Source organism: Aaosphaeria arxii (assembly GCF_010015735.1).
Source record: "Aaosphaeria arxii CBS 175.79 unplaced genomic scaffold BU24scaffold_7, whole genome shotgun sequence".
In the NCBI taxonomy this organism is placed as follows: Eukaryota; Fungi; Ascomycota; class Dothideomycetes; order Pleosporales; genus Aaosphaeria; species Aaosphaeria arxii.
Window position 1 is genome coordinate 1,568,761 of NW_022983480.1, and position 18,294 is coordinate 1,587,054.

General features: G+C 50.0%; 8 protein-coding genes across 8 annotated transcripts; 2 read left to right on the forward strand and 6 right to left on the reverse strand.

Moving 5' to 3' along the window:
• Positions 1-187: 187 nt before the first annotated feature.
• BU24DRAFT_374872 (uncharacterized protein) lies at positions 188-2,084 on the forward strand. The gene has a single exon (XM_033524577.1). The coding sequence runs from the start codon at positions 344-346 to the stop codon at positions 2,030-2,032; it is 1,689 nt and encodes a 562-aa protein (XP_033381314.1). The 5' UTR covers positions 188-343; the 3' UTR covers positions 2,033-2,084.
• A 1,251-nt stretch (positions 2,085-3,335) lies between these two features.
• BU24DRAFT_435276 (carbon-nitrogen hydrolase) lies at positions 3,336-4,301 on the forward strand (the record flags this gene model as incomplete). Its single annotated transcript, XM_033530079.1, has 1 exon — positions 3,336-4,301. One exon carries the CDS (start codon positions 3,336-3,338, stop codon positions 4,299-4,301), a length of 966 nt encoding a protein of 321 aa, XP_033381315.1.
• Positions 4,302-4,459: 158 nt separating this feature from the next.
• BU24DRAFT_352643 (phenylacrylic acid decarboxylase) lies at positions 4,460-5,035 on the reverse strand (the record flags this gene model as incomplete). Its single annotated transcript, XM_033523741.1, has 1 exon — positions 4,460-5,035. One exon carries the CDS (start codon positions 5,033-5,035, stop codon positions 4,460-4,462), a length of 576 nt encoding a protein of 191 aa, XP_033381316.1.
• A 1,306-nt stretch (positions 5,036-6,341) lies between these two features.
• On the reverse strand, positions 6,342-7,874 carry BU24DRAFT_484924 (UbiD family decarboxylase; the record flags this gene model as incomplete). Its single annotated transcript, XM_033533367.1, has 1 exon — positions 6,342-7,874. The coding sequence occupies one exon, from the start codon at positions 7,872-7,874 to the stop codon at positions 6,342-6,344; it is 1,533 nt and encodes a 510-aa protein (XP_033381317.1).
• A 2,112-nt stretch (positions 7,875-9,986) lies between these two features.
• Positions 9,987-10,890, reverse strand: BU24DRAFT_323039 (uncharacterized protein; the record flags this gene model as incomplete). The annotated part of the gene is made up of 2 exons (XM_033522950.1): positions 9,987-10,618; positions 10,692-10,890. Coding segments are annotated over 2 exons (831 nt in total), but the record flags the coding sequence as incomplete, so codon positions are not given.
• Positions 10,891-11,447: 557 nt separating this feature from the next.
• On the reverse strand, positions 11,448-13,935 carry BU24DRAFT_262300 (uncharacterized protein). Its single transcript, XM_033522512.1, has 4 exons — positions 13,245-13,935; positions 12,954-13,186; positions 12,670-12,895; positions 11,448-12,615 (listed from the first exon to the last, which is right to left on the reverse strand). The coding sequence occupies exons 1-4, from the start codon at positions 13,790-13,792 to the stop codon at positions 11,685-11,687; spliced, it is 1,938 nt and encodes a 645-aa protein (XP_033381319.1). The 5' UTR covers positions 13,793-13,935; the 3' UTR covers positions 11,448-11,684.
• A 568-nt stretch (positions 13,936-14,503) lies between these two features.
• BU24DRAFT_425562 (kinase-like protein) lies at positions 14,504-16,459 on the reverse strand. The gene has a single exon (XM_033528764.1). The coding sequence runs from the start codon at positions 16,258-16,260 to the stop codon at positions 14,620-14,622; it is 1,641 nt and encodes a 546-aa protein (XP_033381320.1). The 5' UTR covers positions 16,261-16,459; the 3' UTR covers positions 14,504-14,619.
• A 226-nt stretch (positions 16,460-16,685) lies between these two features.
• On the reverse strand, positions 16,686-18,214 carry BU24DRAFT_425563 (thymidylate synthase-like protein). Its single transcript, XM_033528765.1, has one exon. The coding sequence runs from the start codon at positions 18,116-18,118 to the stop codon at positions 17,060-17,062; it is 1,059 nt and encodes a 352-aa protein (XP_033381321.1). The 5' UTR covers positions 18,119-18,214; the 3' UTR covers positions 16,686-17,059.
• Positions 18,215-18,294: the final 80 nt, after the last annotated feature.

Here is an 18,294-nt window from a genome sequence, read left to right on the forward strand (position 1 = left end):
TACATGGGACATGTATAAGAGCTAGAAAGAATCCTTGGAATATGTATCCGCACGCAAGGTTTCGCAACATCCATCCTCCTTCTGCCAGTACTGCGAACCATTCGTCATCAGATCTGCTATGCCTCAGTTGAAAACATGGGCACTTGCCGCTGCAACTCTCTCAACATGCAGTGGCTTCATTCCGCCGCCTCCTAAGCCTGAACCCATCGAGGTTATTGAGCTCCCTCTCCCACCCATAGTAGCGGACAGTTCCCCAGGAGCATGCAATGCCAGAATCAATCCTCGCGGCACCGGGTGTATCGCCCAAGTGGGTGGCGGATCGAGTCCCGAGACTGTTGGCATCATGGCTTCTGGAGACTTCCTGCCGGACAACAAACACGTCATCAGCATGGTGACGTTCACTGGAGCTCCTGCCGCGCCGAATCCATCCAGCATTTACAACGGGGAACAGGTCATCTTGATCAAGACCGACGGCAGCAAATTCTCGAACGGCGACTCCTGGAAGTGCGTCACCTGTGGGATTCCCAGCGAACATCGAGTCGGCATGTCCACCATGCTGGATTATCCCCAAGCATTCGATGATGGAAAACGAATTCTAGTCGGCGACAACGTGATCGACTGTGGAGAACATCTCCTCGCCAGCGACGGCTGTAATCCACAAAACACCTTCATCTACCCCATTCGATGGGAGACCACGGCACCGGGCTCGTCCACAGCAGGCGGTGCTATGCGGGAACTCCGCATCCACCCGGATAGCAAGCACATTGGCTTCAGTTCGTTCACCAACACAGGTGGAAAGCTAGGCCAGTTCGCCTACTTCGGCAGGCTGGTCTTCAACAAGAATCCCTCCTCCGGCCTGCCCCTTGCGCCCCGCTACGACGTCCACAATGTCACTGTGCTCTTCAACCCGGACAGCACTCCGCCTATATCAATCAAAGGGAACGAGCTATCTTTGAACCCTGCCGCCATCACCGTCGGCGAGCTACGAGGCTTCAGCGGCAGAGGCAAGAAAGCCGTGTACGTTGGCAGTCCTCGGGAATCAGGCAACACAGACGTCTTCTCCGTTGACCTACAAACCGGCACCATCGACCGCCTGACAAACCACCCAGAGTACGTCGACCCCATCGACGTCTCCCCAGACGACGAATGGCTCGTAATCCTCGACACCCGCGCAACCACCCGCCACATGTTCCTCGCGGGTCTGCGCGACATCCCCCCTATAACCGACATCGTGACCTCCCCCGTCACCACCGGCGTCCGCAACAACGGCCCCCGCCGCTTCTTCCAACCCTGGCTCCTCGACAAACACGGCGACCGCGGCACCTACCACGGCCAGAAGATTAACGGTAACGCCAACGGCATACCCGGCAGCTACGCCGTCAACGACCCCGAATGGAACGCCATGGCCGACCCCCGCTGGAGCCCCGACGGCACCGCCATCGCCTACTGGCAAGCCCAAACCATCGCGCCGTCCTGCGGCGGCGCGAACCCGCTCCCTTGCTACCCTTCTAAAGCACCAGGCGGCCGCACTTACCGCCTCATGCTCGCCCGGCTGTCGAGCAGAAAGCCGCTGAAGCGCGCACGCGTCGACGAGGCGTCGGACGTGGTGCCGTGGGGTACGCCGTATGTTCCTGGCGGCGCGATACGCGCGCGCGAGGAACTGCCCGCTGGGAAGTACGTCCTAAAGGGCACGGCTGCTGGGTCTGTGGATATCAGTTTGATCGCTGGCGGTAACTCAACATCCGTGGACCAGGTCGTGGCGGTTTACCATAACTACTCCACCGATGGGCTGAAGTTCACTAATGGGTGGGAGAATGTCACGAGGGAGACGCTGAGTCCGCTTGTGAGCCGCACGCACTGGTATAGTGATCTTGTCCAGACGGGCCCGGACGGATACGTGGCGACGAAGAAGAGCGGCCCGGGTGGGTGGCATGCGGAGGTCAATGTGATGAGGAATTTCTTGGAGGCGAATGGCACGCTGGTGACGACGGTCGAGGGCGTGGAGTATCTGCCGCCGAAGAGTGGTACGTAGGGATGTGTTTAATAGATAGATGGCACGACGTAGGTCAGAAGTTCGGCCGTGGGGACTCGGACTCGTTGTACAAAAGAAATTCGTCCTTGGAAACCTGAACATGTCGGCATTCCCAGTCTAATCATTATTGATGCTTCTTCCGATTTCTGATTCCGGAGAAAACTCATGCACCCTCTAGCGTTAATCATTGCTAACTTTAAGCGACTAGAGATATTTTTGGAAGGACAGTATTTATTGAGGGGTTTCAAGAACGTTTGGGTGTTCAAGGTATAGGGTAGAGGACAGTGAGAGGGCAATATCAAGGGCACAGTGTAACAGAGTTCTTGAAAATCCGGCGTAATAGATTGCTGAACGTGGTGAGTTACTTTAGAACGCCTTTCGGTACCAAGAGATTTGCCCATGAATTTACATACATCCTGGGATGCCCTTTGGTATGATGAATCGCGGAATTGTGAGGTTCAGTAGAGAATAACATGACGCGGCTTGATTATAGTAATTACACAATAACATTCCCATCATAAGGGCCGAGACCCCGCGACACGCTAAACTGTTGACAAGATTTATCGCGTAGAAAGCTTTACTGCTTGACATCAGCGCAACTTGAGGTCAGTTTATCTACATCTTGCATGTGAATATGCCGAATCGGCATTTCCTGGGTAAACAACTTTCCGAGCTAGGCACTTCTGTCGCAGATCACTTGCCGCATCGGCATCACCTTGGCAGAGCGTCTGCTCAAGCGCGGCCACTTCTTCGACGAGAGAAGAGTCGCGCACTTTCTTGGTAAGAAAAAGACTGGCCAGATCCCTTGACAATGGAAGAGCCGGTTACATCCTCGACGAGAGAAGTACCGAACAGTAGGTGTGTGTTGCGGAACTCCGTCTTGATTCACCACAAACCCAGCTAATGCTCAATATAGGGCCGAGTGTTCAGCCATTCGAGGTCACGATCCACAAGAAAGATCCTTAACGTGGAGGTAAAAACGTCGGTACTTCAGACTGATACTCGGTCGAGGCCTTTAATCTGATGATATCCCCCCACGATCGGCTATGAACGACCAGTGTAGATGACGACGCGGAACTGAGGAAATCCTCTAGACAGGCTTTAGATCAGCATTTGACGATTGCATAGGGCCGAATTCAACCATGAGGCCCGGCATATATCTATCGTTTCTGTTAAGATTTCAAACCACTGATAGTATTCAACGAATGAGCATTTAAGCAAAGCTGTCTCCTACATCACGAGAATCCAGTCATATCATTCACTCTTCACAAATCCCTAATTCTATTTACAACTATCCCAAACCATGTCGCAGAATATCACACTTGGCAAAGCCCTCAAGCTTGCTGCCGTCCAGGCAGCACCTATCTTTCTGAACAGAACTGCCACGACCCAAAAAGTCGCGGATTTGATACGTCTAGCCGGCACGCAAGGTGCAGATGTCATCGGTTTCCCGGAAGGCTTCATTCCAGGATATCCGGGCTGGCATGCTTTGCTGTCCGATGGCGATCCGCTCACAACGTCACTTTACCTCCAGCTTTTCGATCAAGCGGTTGAAGTCCCGGGACCCGAGATTGATCGCCTGCAAGAAGCTTGCAGAGAGGCCAATGTCACTGCTGTGATTGGTGTCAATGAACGCCCCCCCAACACCACCGGAACTTTATACAATACTCAAGTCTTTATCGGCTCGGATGGAACGCTTCTACATAAACATCAAAAGCTTGTGCCTACAGTCGGAGAACGGTTAATACATGCATCTGGTACAACTGGCAGTAAAGCGTCGGTACAAGCGGACTTTGGCGGGTTGAGCGGTCTTGTCTGCGCGGAAAATGGGAATCCGCTCTCACAGTACTCCGTAGGACTGGGTTATCCTGTTGTACATGTAGCATCGTGGCCCCAGTTCCTCACTTACGGTATGGACGTAAATGATTTGATCCAGGTCGCAGGTAAGGCGGTTGCGAACGCGGTAGGGACGTATGTTATCAACGCAGCTTCCGTGGTCGATGATGCTGAGATCGAATTATATGGTACTGATGAGAAAATCCGGACATTCATGCGAGAAGAGCGACAGAGAAGGAGAGCTAGTATCTTTGGACCGGGTGGCGTAGAAGTCGCGCGAGCCCGGAATGGATCTAATGAGGAAATACTGTATGCCGAAGTCGATGCTGGCGCCGTCAGGGCATTCAAACATATTTTTGATTTCGCTGGACATTATCAAAGACCGGAAGTCTTTGCAACCCTCTTTGAACAGTATCTCAGCGGTACTAAGTAGTGTATGTGTATAATACTCTGATACATGACCATATCAATCACTCAGATTCTTCCTATCCCACTATACCTCAAGTACTCATTCAACATAATCAACACGATTATCATTATTCTTTGCCGCTATCATAGTTCCTTGTTCTACCAGTACATAGATGTTATGGTTCAGAATCCTGACCATCGCTCAAAGTCACCAGAATCCACGTCAAACATGTCTAGCATCCTGCCCACGCTTTGCTTTATGATATCGTCCACTGATGTAGGTTTTGTGTAGAATGCGGGCACGGGTGGAAATATGATGCCGCCATTGCTTGTAATTGTTGCCATGTTGTGCAGATGAATGCCCGTCAATGGCGTCTCGCGAGCAACAACAACGAGCTTCCTCCTCTCCTTCAAAGTAACATCCGCAGCTCTCGTGATCAAGTCATCCCCGTATCCATTGGCGACCGCACTCAGTGTTTTCATACTGCACGGAACGATGATCATTCCTTGTGTCCGGAACGAGCCACTGGATATCGATGCGGCGACATCCTGGGCGGAATACGTTTTGTACGCGAGTGCGCGAAGGTCTTTCACAGTATAGTCTGTCTCGTAGGCCAATGTGGCAGCGGCCCATTTGCTGATGACTAGGTGCGTTTCGATATTCATGCAACGAAGTGCTCGCAGTAGTTCTACTCCCAGCACGGATCCCGTTGCCCCAGTCATGGCTACAACGATACGTTTGGGCGTGGGCGTGGTCATGCGCGGCGAAATGTGTGAACACAGCGGCGGGAGGGATCCGTTGTTGTTGGAAAGAGTCTCTTGAGGATTTGTTCGGGTGGTACTGTGATCAGCTTCGCTGGCTGTAATTCCCAGAGATTGCTCGCTGTGTTTGGAAATTTTGGTGTTAACCCCTCGGTTGAACGATGGCCACTTCGTCGGACGACTGCCGATATGCTTTGATGACTGAAAGGAGCATCTTGAGCGGACTTGCTCGACGAACCAAAATAGTGCAATACCGCTGGAAAGGAGCAGTGCTAACAGCATGATGTGTGAATGTTGATAGTTAATTGCTACTGATTGGTTTGGTGCGAAATAGTGAGATATGCAGCAATGACAATGTGACTATAGCTGCGCGTCAAAATATATCTAATTCGTATCTACTTCAGGTCTATGAGCGACTATGTCATCAATCTCTAATTTTGCCTTTTTTTTCGAACAAGCTGGCCGATGCTCATGACCATGGCGGTAGCGTCGGCCGACTGATTCGTGCTCCTTCGGTGGTCTTGTGGTACCGGTTTGCTCGGCCAACTCGGTATGTTCGGAGCGCTTGAAATGGGTCGACAATAGTGTCCATGGGAGTAATAAGGGTGGATGGTTAGTAGCTATGAAATTTAATGCTGGTTTCCGCGAGCCAGGATTTTGGTGTTCGGCGTTCGGCACCACACGTCATGGACCAATTGTCAAAAGCCCTTGTGCGTGTAAGTGCCTCTTCATCGTTTCATTTTATTTTCGATGTAGTTTTTTTAACTAGCTCATTGAGTTGATAGTTCTAATTTTCTGTTTGTTGTCCTTATTGCTGTGCCCATGGCAAGGCTCCCGCGAGGATTCTTTAAACACCGACAAATTGAAGTCATCACACTATGGTGGCGTCGTGGTGACACCTTAGTCGTCTCTAAGTCCAGTCCTGTACTCCTTCTGTGATTACTTTTCTGGCGCCGTCAATAGTTGCCGCTGTGTTCAACTTGTAAGTAGAAGGATAAGAAGTCCCAATTCACGAGCATCAGACAAAGTTCCATATTATCTGTTCCGCTAAGTGATGATGTGAAGAGGCACCTAGTCATAGGTCATCGGAATTGCAATAGCACATTCAATACAGCTAGCTTCAAATAACGATCCCAAACTTCTAAAAATAATCGCATCTATTGCTTCATGAACTATCTAGCGAACTCTATACCCTCCACAATCATAACAGAATCTAAGACAAGGCCGGACCTCTCGTCCAACGCAAACCCACAATGACTTTCCCACGTGATCTTCCCTTTGCTTCCTAAGTAGACCAATCTCCTCACACCCCAAAACCCATTTGCTGCCAACGATTGTTTACTTTGTCACGTAGCTCTTGAGGATACGAGTTCGCAAAGTCAGCGAGTTCCCAGTCTTGACCGGTAATGTATTCCACGGGCAACAGAGCGTCTGATACCACTTTTCCACCAGTATTTGGGGATGCTGTTCCGTGAGACATGTATGGGATTAGGGGGAATCCCATGCACTCTTGGTAGAAAGTTTCGTCCGTGCCGGGCCTGCACCGCGTAGAGAACGCGAACAGTACATCCTTGAAGTTGTAGATGTCGATATCTTCTCCTACGAGTACTAGGCGATGGATGGTATAGCCAGCCTTTTCGCTGAAAACCAAGTCACCAATTTGCTTTCGGAACACTTCTGGTGTTGTTTTCATATCACGCAATTTCTCAGTGTCGATCTTCATCGCGATCCAGGTGACCTGAGTCTCGAATGGAGCAAAGGCCTCTTTGACTGGGAGTCCCGCGCGCTGGCAAAGCTCGCAAATTTGGGCAGCGGCTAGAGATCCGATCAGGGTGTGCGTCTCGTCGGTGATACGGCCGCAATTGGAAACTGGTAAGATAGCATCATTCCGGTGGGTAATTTTGTTAACTTTGTAACGCGGCCACTCGTGAGTGTCTCCCTTGAAGACATATCCGTGCATCTCGCCGAAAGGCCCCTCGGGAGCGGTTTCGGTGATGGAAAGAGTGCCTTCAAGCACTATCTCCGCGTTTGCCGGTACGAGAAGGTTGTTTGTTTCGCATTTGACAACGTCTAAAGCCTTTCCTGTCATAGCACCCACATAGGAAGCTTCCGAAACACCGTCGGGGATGGGCATACTCGATGCCATGATGGCGGCTGGGGGTACACCAAAGCAAAGGGCCCAAGGAACGTCTTTGCCAATCTTTTTCCACATCTGATGAATCTGCCAAATATGCTGTGGCTTGATGACCAGGCCAACAAGATGGTTCTTATCATCCACCATAGCGCGGGCAATCGACCAGTTAGTCCACTTGCCGTCCGGTGTTTGCACAATGTGCATGCCGTAGGTCTGGATATATCGCCCGCCATCCGACTGGTGGAGCATAGGAGCAGGTAGCTTCATGAAGTCGAACTCGCCGTCATCCAGGATGTTTTCTTTACAAGGACCAGTTGCGACAATTCGCGGTTCGATTGGCGCTGCGCGAGCGGGTGAGACCATAAGCTCCAGAATTTCCTTCATACTGGCGGTAGGGGGAAGTCCGAGATGCCTAGCAATTCGACCATATGTCTGTTCTGGGTCGTTCCTCAAGGAAGCTGGCGCTCCGAGAATCCTCCACAGGCCATTCTTTGCGCCCTTGACATTATTGAACAGTGGTGCCTTCTCATTGGTCTCGCACACTTTGCGGATAATTGCGCCAACCTCCAGGTGAGGATCGACTTCGTCATCAATTTCAACCAGGTCGTTGTCGGCCTTCAGAGCATCTACAAAAGAACGAAAGTTCAGTTGCGGCTCTAGCTGTTCTGATGGAATGTTGGTCGTTTCATTGCGTGAAGACATATTAAAAAATTGGAAAGCTTTCTGAGGCGAGCTGGATAGGTTGGTTGAGGAGCACGAGATATTGGTGAGGAATTACAATATTTTAGAGCAGGAAAGTATATTTATACAAAGCTACTACATCATTTCTGTTATCGAAATTATCACAGAGAACTAAATGCTAGGACATTTACAGATAAGGGCCGTAATGGCCAAATTGCTGGTGTGTCACTTGCGTCAATGGCGAAAGACATACGTCCACCGAGCTCACCGAAGTTTCCGAGGCCGATTGTTTAATAGTAGATATCTACTCGGTGTGCTCGGCGTGCTCGGCATCTTCGAGCGGACCGAGTGTTGCTTAGGATCACCAGTCTAGTTCAGACTATGGTCGCTCCACTTCGGCGCGGTGCATATAGGCACTCTCATGATCTCAATCAGTAGACTATTACTCAACCTAGCAAATTGTTATTCTTGTGGCCGAACCTGAAGAGGAGAAGACTTTTATTCATTGCCGACATCGCGAACGACCATTTCCAGTTCTTTGTTTTGTGGGTCCCTTTGGAGGTCAATCGCCGTAATGCTTGGAACACCAAAACCTCGATTTGGAAATTATCATACCACAACAGTCATCAAAACAGCAGTTTTCTGGAACTACTTTTAGTAAACGGAAGCAATAATATTTTCTCGGGATTTTAATGTCCTAGTCCCATCTTGACAATAGTGACGGAGGTGAAGATGATTGAGGTGACGACGGTGCTGGCGTTTTGTACCAACCGCCTTGCGGCCACTGCTAGCAACTGTGCTTGAGCTTGAAGCTTTATTCGTAACCCCTTCTTTTGATAATCAATATTTAGTTGCATGTTCTCTTTCTTCGTGCACAGTCGCATTTTCCAACGCAAAAGTTCCAAGAGCGAAGACAACACGGGGGCTAGAGAGCAATGATTCTACGAAACCCCAAACTACAGACAAGATTGAGTTCGATACAAAGCAGGTGGTTGTGTATTATCATTTCAACAGAACATGGATTCAATAGAGCTTGACGGAAGGAAATTTTGTGTAGTACATGATCAGGAGTTAGATGTTTCATTGAGATAGCCCACTCATGTCATAAAAACCTGGAGGCAGTGAGAAAAGAAAAGAGAACCTCAAGCGATTTGCAAGGCATCCAAGCAGTAACCCACGTATCCATAAAACCATAATCATTTGCCCCAGGATATGGTAGAGATATGGCCGTCATCTTTGGTCTGTTTCATCACTAAGTGACCGGCGTAGCCTGCGTTGCCTGCGTTGCCTGCGCTGCCTGCGTTTCCTGCGTTGCCTGCGTGGCTGGCTGGTTGAGTTGTGGAGGAAAGAGTATTTTTGGCTCCTTTGCATCACTAATTAGTGCACGCAAGATGTCCCCGAGTGCCACGTTGATATAGGCATTTTTGGCCTTGCCTCTTTCTCTCACTTGATCAAGAACATCGTTCCAGTCAGAATTACCATTCTCGGATTGGTCAGCATTAAACCACTGGTTCAATAAATTCTCTTCCAGGGGTGTGAAGGTTTCTTCGCGAAGAGTGGTTCTTGTTTCGTTGCCGTTCTTTCGGCTCAAATGCCAGGTGACAGCATCGTCAACAATCTTTGTCTTGTACTTTGCAAGAGCAGGGCACGTCCTTAGGCGAGTACCCAATAGGATACGGGCGGTAAAGTGAACGGTTTCATTCGTGCTGACAGGCTCATCTTTGGCAACCTTTCGAACCCCGTCTTCTGTGATGAGGTATCGCTTGGGTCTTCTTTGCTTTGAGCCTGCAAGTAGGAAGACCCCTCGCATTGAGTTTCGGACTATGCCTGTGAAGCCAGAGTCAGTCGCCCATCGCATTGAAAAACTCGTTGATGAAGGAACATTAGGAACGAGTTACCTTTGCTCGGAGATACAACCTCTCGAACGAATTCACGAGCAATGGGTGTATTGACGAATTTAGAATGAAGAGTGAAGCCCTGGAACTTGATCGAATATGCTGTGCCCAATCTACTTTTTGCAGCTTCCAACTCAAGCCCGTATAGATAGACTCCAACTCTTGCAGTTACAGCCCAGTCCGGGCGAGCCAGGGTGCTATTAGCAATGGACTGCTGCAAATTCTCCAAATCGAAGCTTAGATAATGATGAAGCTGAGATATCATCCATATCAGAGTGATATTTGCAAGACCCGCGTCTTCGTTTCCGCCTCCAACATCGCTGTGGGCTCCCAGGAACCAGCATTGTTTCAAGATCTGGTTCGAACCACTCGGTGGAGCTTCCCATACCGTGGGCTGGAAATGCCTCCGGTTTTCGTTCAATGCGAGAGCTTGGATCGCAATGTCAATGTTTTCGCACAAGGTCGAGTTGACATGACGTAGCTTTGTTGGGATGCGTTGTGGGACTGGCCAAGGCACAGGAAAGCCCAGGCTTCCAACTGTATCCCATACTGCACATACTCTGACCCTCACGTTTGGCAAGAGACAACCCTTCTCAAGGATCTCTTCGCAAGACTTGCGCAATTCAGTCTTGGGGTCAATCGTGATTCCGCCAACGACCTCGAAAGGTTGATTCCTTTTCCAGAGATTGTAAAGTCTCAGCAGATACTTCAGGCCATTCTTTGTCAAAAGACCGATATCATTTATTAAGGATGCAACGCTCCGAACTGTGAATGCTCCTCGTGAAAATCCGATCAATATTATCTCGTCGGATGCACTCGTGTAGTTATGAGATATGAATGTATATGCTTCTCGAATATCTGTCGAAATGCCTGCAGGTGGACATTGAACAGTCAGAGATATTTTGTGCATCTTCTCAATGAGCCTTTACGGGGGAATCCCTACCTCTTCCTGTCATTCCGTCAATCGCATTCCCCAATCCCGTGGTGCCAGATCCAATTCCAACTTGGTATGAGAGAATTTGTGGGACGCCATCATCGCCAACTGCTTTGATCAATCGTGAAATCCGGGAAACGTTTGTAATTGGAGACTCTGTGCTGATACTGTCATTCCATGTACCGTCGCAGCAGACTACCAGGCGTCTCTGTGCTCTCACATAAGTCGGATGGTTGTCGTTTCCGTTGCTGGCGTCGGAGGTAGTGCCAATTCGATCAGGATCATTCATGATGGGACTGTGACTTCTCTCACATGCAACTTTGGAATGCAAACGGGTGTATGTGACAAGGCTGAAAAAAAGGCCTATGAAATATCGGCTAATTATGCCGATAAATCTATACTAGGCTGCTGGAATGGGTGGAAAGAGGAGGCTCGAGAAACCTCAATCAATATAGCTGATCGCAGACTTTGCGAACATTCAAATCTGAGGCATGGTCATAGCTGCCCAAATGAAAGCGTAACATCGTGATGAAAAAAGCTCGATCAGGCTGAAATGTGGCTGGAGAGGGGCAGCTGCGGCGGAAATCATGTGGTCCATCGGACGTTCTTCCGCTATCTCCTGCCGACGCCACCATTTCATGAGCTGAAGAATACTGCACGGTATTTTGCTTTTGTGCAAGGAAAGGTAGTCATGGTGTCATCTAATAGCATAAAGGTGCATTGTCGAGGGGTCTCACAGCATGCTCGTGCCGGCGCATACTGATCGTCACGCCGACTTTATCGCCTAGGTGGATGTCACACACATCGTGTCCGATGGCAACTCTATCGCTTGAAGGTATGAGGAACGAGCTGTGCCAATAGTCACGTGACTAGATTGCATATTGCATTGGAGAAGCGCGCGAGAGCTCTTGAGCTCGTTATTTTTCGAGTCGATGTCCAGAACGCCTCTATAGCAAGGGAAAAATGTTGGTGACGTGTGCCACTCGGTAGAAAGACACCTCATTAGATTTGATAATCTCCCCACATAATAGAGTCATAGAGCGTACTCAAAGACTCTTGGTTAAGATCCAGACTGGAGAAATCATAGAGGGCGTTGGAATTGTTGTTGTTCAAATCGTTGGAAAGACTGTTGAATTCGTCCAGAATAGTCTCTCCTCCCCCACTTCCACGATTGTTGAGAGGAGATAAGGTTCTCTGTTCACTTGGAAAGACACCTTGAACTGGCGGGGGGGAAGATGGTATAGTAGATCTTGCTGGGTCGAGAAGCTTTACAGCTGCAAGAATGCGAGCATGTGGACCCCACAGCAACGAGCCCTGATCCCGGCTCTTCGAGGATTGGGACATGATGCTGACCAGTTCCTGTTGAAGCTGCTTGATTTCTACGTTGCGTCTGGCTTCATCGATTAGCAGCAGCACCAGGGCGCAGCTTAAGCCGTTATGTAATATGGCCCAGGATCTTTCCGCCACGACCGAAAGCTTGTGCAAACTGATGAATGACTCTACGGCGGTGACACAAGCATCGACACATAGTCTGCGCAGCTTTCTCTGTTCATCCTGATGTGCCTGCCAACGCGGCTCAGCCTTCAATGACGGGCGGAGCAAAGTAGCCATAGCAAAGGACGTGTTAAGGCGGAATGCGAGGTGTTCCATGTGATCCTCGATTGAGCGACATTTCTCTCTAATCCTTAATTCTGGTTTTGCCTTGCCAATCTCCTGCTCGAGTTGAGAAGCTTGCGAAGTTAGCTGAGTGAGTGATTTGACTTCTTCCGTGATGAACTCAAGGCTCGTAGAAGTCAGGAGGTACATAGCATCTCGATAATCTAGATCTCGATGAGTTTCGCTGCTGGGGCAGTGTCCTTTCCTGGTCAATGAGGTGCATGGCTGCCTTCCGAAACACATGGACAGCAAGCAATCCTGCCAAACTATTGCTTTCCTAGTGAGCTTATTAGAAATTACTGATAGAAAAATCAACAGATTGATCGCTCACCATAGTGAGGACTCTAGAGAGTCACCTGAAGATTGGTTCGGTGATACGCTTCTGTGAAGTCCAAGGCTCTGTGCTAGTCTGCTTGCCAATCCGAGATAAGACCAAGCCGCCTCGGTCGCCAGGTTGTTTTGCAGCACAGTCACCAGGATCAAGATCGCCGTTATCGCTGGGACACTTGCCGTGATGAAGCCAGATTCAGCTTGTAAACAGGCAAGTGCTTGGCGGGCTACATACAGTCAATCCACCAGTCTCTGGAACAATTGAAATCAATCTCTATTTCTTACCATAACGTCTGCTACTGAAAGCTCGTTCATCAAGTGATAGATCAGAAAACTGCAAGCCAGCAGCAATGACAGCAAACATAATAGCAATCCAAGGTAACGAAATCCCTGTTGCTTGACCTGATTTCACCTGTTCGATACTACTCAGAAACGTAACAAGCTCAGGTTCGAAGATCGGCAAATCGAGAATATGCGGATTGAGAGGATAGACAACTTGTTTGTATTGTTGAAATAACCTATCAACACGTGTGAGATGAAATGCCGTGTGGAGACCCTGTACTGGGGTTGACTAACCTGATGATTTCTGGACTTCGAGGCAGCGCTTCCGCGGCGCGAGCCAGAGCAAAGGTGATTTCTTCTGATTCAGTGGGCCAGACACAATCTGTTCTCGCGAGACCAAGGGCTGGAAGGAGAAGGCTACGAAGCTCCTTGTTACTTATGCCAGATTCTCGCTCGTCCCTATGTGACAGACCATTCATAATAAAGCCAGGAACGGATGAATCACCCACGAATTGGTCGGTTGGTGTGGAAGATTGTTCGTTACTGAGACTTCTATTCATCGAGACCAGATTCGGAGATGTAGATGAGGGTGTCGGTTCTGTTGTACGTGCTGATTCCACCGAAGCAATTTTCCGCTTTTTGATTGATTCGACAGGTTCATAGCTGCACATGGCAGGATGTTCACGTTCGACACACCTTTTGCACGGCCGAGACCCGTCACAGCCGACCTTTCTTTCATGACAAGGAAAACAGGCTTTCTTGCGGTTGCCTTTCCGTTGTGTCCGAAGGAATTGGCTCGCTTCCTCGCGCGAAAGGATTCTGGTACCATCGGATAATTCCATCGGCAATACTTGAAGTCATTACGGAATCAACCTATAGATAAACCGATGCAGAGTATTAGTAGACTAGAGAAGTCGGGTCGCAGGTGTTAAAGAAGATGAGTTGCAAGTGTCAGAAATCCGGTGATACCGGCTGATTAATTAGCCTCTCCTAACTACCATGGCTTCGTCTATCGTTCCATCACCAGTCCCACCTTTTTCTCTCCACCTCCTCAGCTCGAGCCCCTAGCCCAAGCAGACTGTAGATGGATTACCTGCCTAACGAGATGGACGGGAGGAAACGGTCAGCGATGGACTGGAAGAATGCCTCAATAAGGTATGCATCTTGGTTCGAAGTTCGTCAATGATCGCGACAGCGCTTCTACGCGACAAGTTAAAGTATAATTGCTACAAGGGAAAGGCAGTATCGCGATTATGGAGTTTTTCTTTGTGTTATTAAATTCTGTTTTTTAACCTAATTAGAAGGCGAATATAGTAGAGACAAATAGAATACAATTTACGGATACGGAGAAAATACTTGTCTATTACTGGCAGGATAGAAAGTGGGAGTATAGGAGTTAGTGAAGCTTTGGTTTTTAATTTGTTTTTATGTTATCGACTTGAGTTTTTCTGTTCTACAAGCGTTAATAGTCCATAGATGCAGTATACGTACTCATTACTCAACTGTTTTCTACACAGAGATGAATGTGATTAGGGTATTACTTTGATTACGCGGAGTATGATATAAAAGAATAGATGAAGAAAACAAGTTGAAGCGGTGTTTATCCATCTCGCCCGCGAGTTACCGAATACCTAAAAGTCATCGATTACAACAAAGCACGTCATGATGCTCAGTACTCTTTCACAGGCACAGGTCGACACAGCACCTCCATATCCCTCCTCCGTGCTCTGTCCTTCAATTGCCAAGGCCCATCCGTGCCATCAAACTGATAAGGGTCCCCCTCCAACCAATCCCCAAACTTCCTCACGACTCTCGCAGCATGTTCCGGCGTGGTTCTATACCACTCATGATCCACATTCTGCCCGCACCCATCACACCTCTCATCTTGAAACCGTACGTCTCCCAGTTCCGCCCTAACGAGCTGCTCGACGCGCTCTGCGTATCTCGTGGGGATTCGTTGGCCCGAGGCGGTTTGTGGGTACTCACTGATGGGGTGCTTGCACATGCCTTGCCAGATCTTCAAGCGGACGGGGACGTTGCTTGCGGTGCCTATTTTGACTAAACCGTGCTCGCGTCGTGAGGGGAAGATGTAGATGTAGCTTTCGTGTGCCTCTGTGCTTTTGAGGGGCTTTTCGATTGCTCTGGCGACGGCTGCTGATGTGGAGGGAGGACTTGGGGAGGAGGTCCTGTATGAAGGGAGGTTTCTGTTGTTCGTCTGGAATGCTTGAGAATTTGTTGCTGTGTTTCCTGGCGATGCTCGTCTTCGTGTACCTTGGACGGTCTCTGTAGCCTTGCCCTTGGGCCCGTTTGGCGAGCAGTGACTGCAGAACAGCACGGGACTGGATCCCGGGTACAACGACTCGATTCTCTGTAGACGACGTAACAAGTCTTCAGAGTCGATCCGGCCTTCATTCGTAGGTTCCAACATGGCGTGAATCACGCGCAGCACCTCCCCCAGTCGAGCATCCGAAACCCTGGACCCTATCAATACCTTTCGAATACCCTCCGCCATCTGCCAATAAGGAACACCGCCATTCGCAACACCTATACCAAGACCAGGATACAGAACAGCCATGATCTCGACAAACACGCAGCCCAGGGAAAACACATCCGTCTTCCTGTTCCTCCGCCCATAGTTCGCCACTTCCGGCGCACAGTACCTCCTCGTGAGAGCCTGCGGCACCCCACTTGTCGTCGTCCTATCCAACCCCGTCGCATCAAGTGAGATCCCAAAGTCCGTGTACATAACTTTCCCGTCATGCACCAGGATGTTCTTCGGCTTGATATCCTTATGCCTAATCGTACTCCGATGGATGAACGCCAACCCATCCGCAAGACACCCAAACGCACTCCACAAAACCGCCCTCTGGCTCCCCGTGGCGCCCGATCGCGAGTCCTGGATACTCTCTAGGTACTCCTGGAGATCGCCCCCGTCCGCGACGGGATGCAACAGCATGCCGAGCTCACGCCCCCCGCTGCCCGAATACGTGCCGAAAAGCTGGACCATGTGTGGGTGGGACCTCATGCGCTTGGTGATGGCGATTTCATTGTGCACGGCTGCGCTCCATGAGGCGACGTCTTTGCCGTTGTAGCGCTTGAAAAGCTTGCGTGCGAAGGTGCGGCCGGTGGTCGGGTCCGAGACGATGTCCACGCTGGCGCTGCCGCCGTGGCCGAGGTGCCCGTGGAAGCGGAGAGAGAGTTGTGAGTTGGGTGGGAGGTCGATGTGTTGGTTTTCGAGGAGGGTTATGCCGGGGGTTGGGCGTTGGAGGCTTAGGGATTGGAATGCGTTGGTGAGGTGATTTTGTGACATGATTGCATGAGAATTAGGGGTATGTGAAGTATGAGATGAGAGTGATAGTGAATTGGAAGATGGGATGGATACAGCGGAGTGATGGCTATGATATACCTAGGTACGTATTGTGGTGAAACATCCTGTCTCGCTGTGCCACAGCCTTACAGTACGCTGGAACACAACGTTTACCCGGCTGAAACGAATGAGTAGAGAGACTATCATCGATTCGAATTTATCAGTTTAATCGACGAGTAGTGTTTTATCTCCATTTTGAATCACCCCTGTCGCTCTGGTACTCGCCATTTACGCGCGCGGTAAAGAAGACATCTAGGCGCTATTGAACACTAACGAAGAAACACTTCGGCAGCATACGGAGCAGATCGTAGATATTTTGATGTACCTAAAGATAAATTGAGAATTAATAGAACATTTTTGTTTCGTTTCCTGTATCTCGACTATCGTGCTCCAAAGACTGTATTCTCAAGCTAGCCCCTAGGGAGGCATACATGTAGCTTTATTGAATTTGAACATGGTGTATGCGTTCATGGGTATATCGTGTAAGTCGAGGTAGTTAGATGAATAGAGAGTGCCTCCGTCCGGAATCGAGGGAGCGTTTCTTACCTAATGCACTTGCGGTGTGGTGGATTGAATCTTGAACCGTTCGCGTTGTGTTTGTAAGGAGGGATGAGGAGACGTGACATGCATGGAAAAGCAAATCGTGGATATATGGTCTGCGTATGTACGGGTTGTCCCATCTATTCAAACGTCATGTACAATCATGGTCTATAACTCCCCCTTTATACACAGATATCGGTGCTCAAACGCTCATCTTCATGGCAATCGTCTTATGCGGCTCGTACCCCACGATCTCGAAATCCTCAACAGCCCATCCATCGATACTACCCCCAATTTCCCTCTTAATCCTCAACTCGGGAAACTCCCTCGGCTCCCTCTCCAACTGCACATTTAACGCGTCGACATGGTCGAGGTAGACATGTGCATCACCCATCGTATGTGTGAACGTCCCCGGCGTCAGATCGCAAACCGAAGCGAGCATATGCGTCAGTAGCGCATAACTCGCGATATTGAACGGCACGCCAAGTCCCATATCGCAACTCCTCTGATACAGCACACTATGTAGCACGCCCCTCCCTCTGTCCTTGCCCTCTTCCGTCCGCACGCCTCGTCCCGCGCCGGGGAACGACACGTAGAACTGGGCGAACATGTGGCAAGGTGGGAGCGCCATCTTGCCCAGATCGGCGGGGTTCCACGCGCTGAGGATGATGCGGCGGTCGTACGGCTTGTTCTTTAGTTTATCGATGACCTCTGCGAGTTGGTCGACGCCTTTGCCCGTATAGTCTGCGTTAGGGCCCTCGTACTCGGCACCGAAGTGTCGCCATTGGAAGCCGTAGACGGGGCCGAGTTCCTGCTCGGCGTAGTGACTGAGACCGACAGAGTCGAGGTACTCGCGGGAGCCGTTGCCGTCCCAGATCTTGATTCCGGCGGCGGCCAAGGGGGCGGCGGACGTGGAGCCTGCGATGAACCAGAGGAGTTCGGCGATGACGGCGCGGAGGAAGACGCGCTTGGTTGTGAGGAGGGGCAGGATGAGGGTGTTGGGTTCTGAAGGGGAGGTTGAGGGTTTGGAGAGGGCGAATTTGAGGGGCGTAGGCGCGAAGACGGAGTATGTGCCCGTGCCTGTACGATCTGGGCGGTGCTCGCCGTTGGTGAGGATCTCGCGGATCAGATTGAGGTATTGGTGTTCTTCATGAGAGGGATTTGAGGGTTGTGATGGTATTGAGGTTGAGGTCGAGGGTGTGGATTTGGTGGAGGGTTGTTCCGAAGGGGTTATCACGGGTTCGACCGCTGACGGAGGCATTTTGGGATTGTGTTGTACTGATTGATTGACGTGTAAAGCCTTGTGAGGGGTGTTTGTGGTCGTAATGGGAGTCGGAGGGGTGAACGTGAATGTGAATGAATCGACTAATTAATTGACGTCGCGAGAAAACGCGTCGGCGGTTGGGGTTTCGTGACTGCGGAGTTGGCTTGAATGGC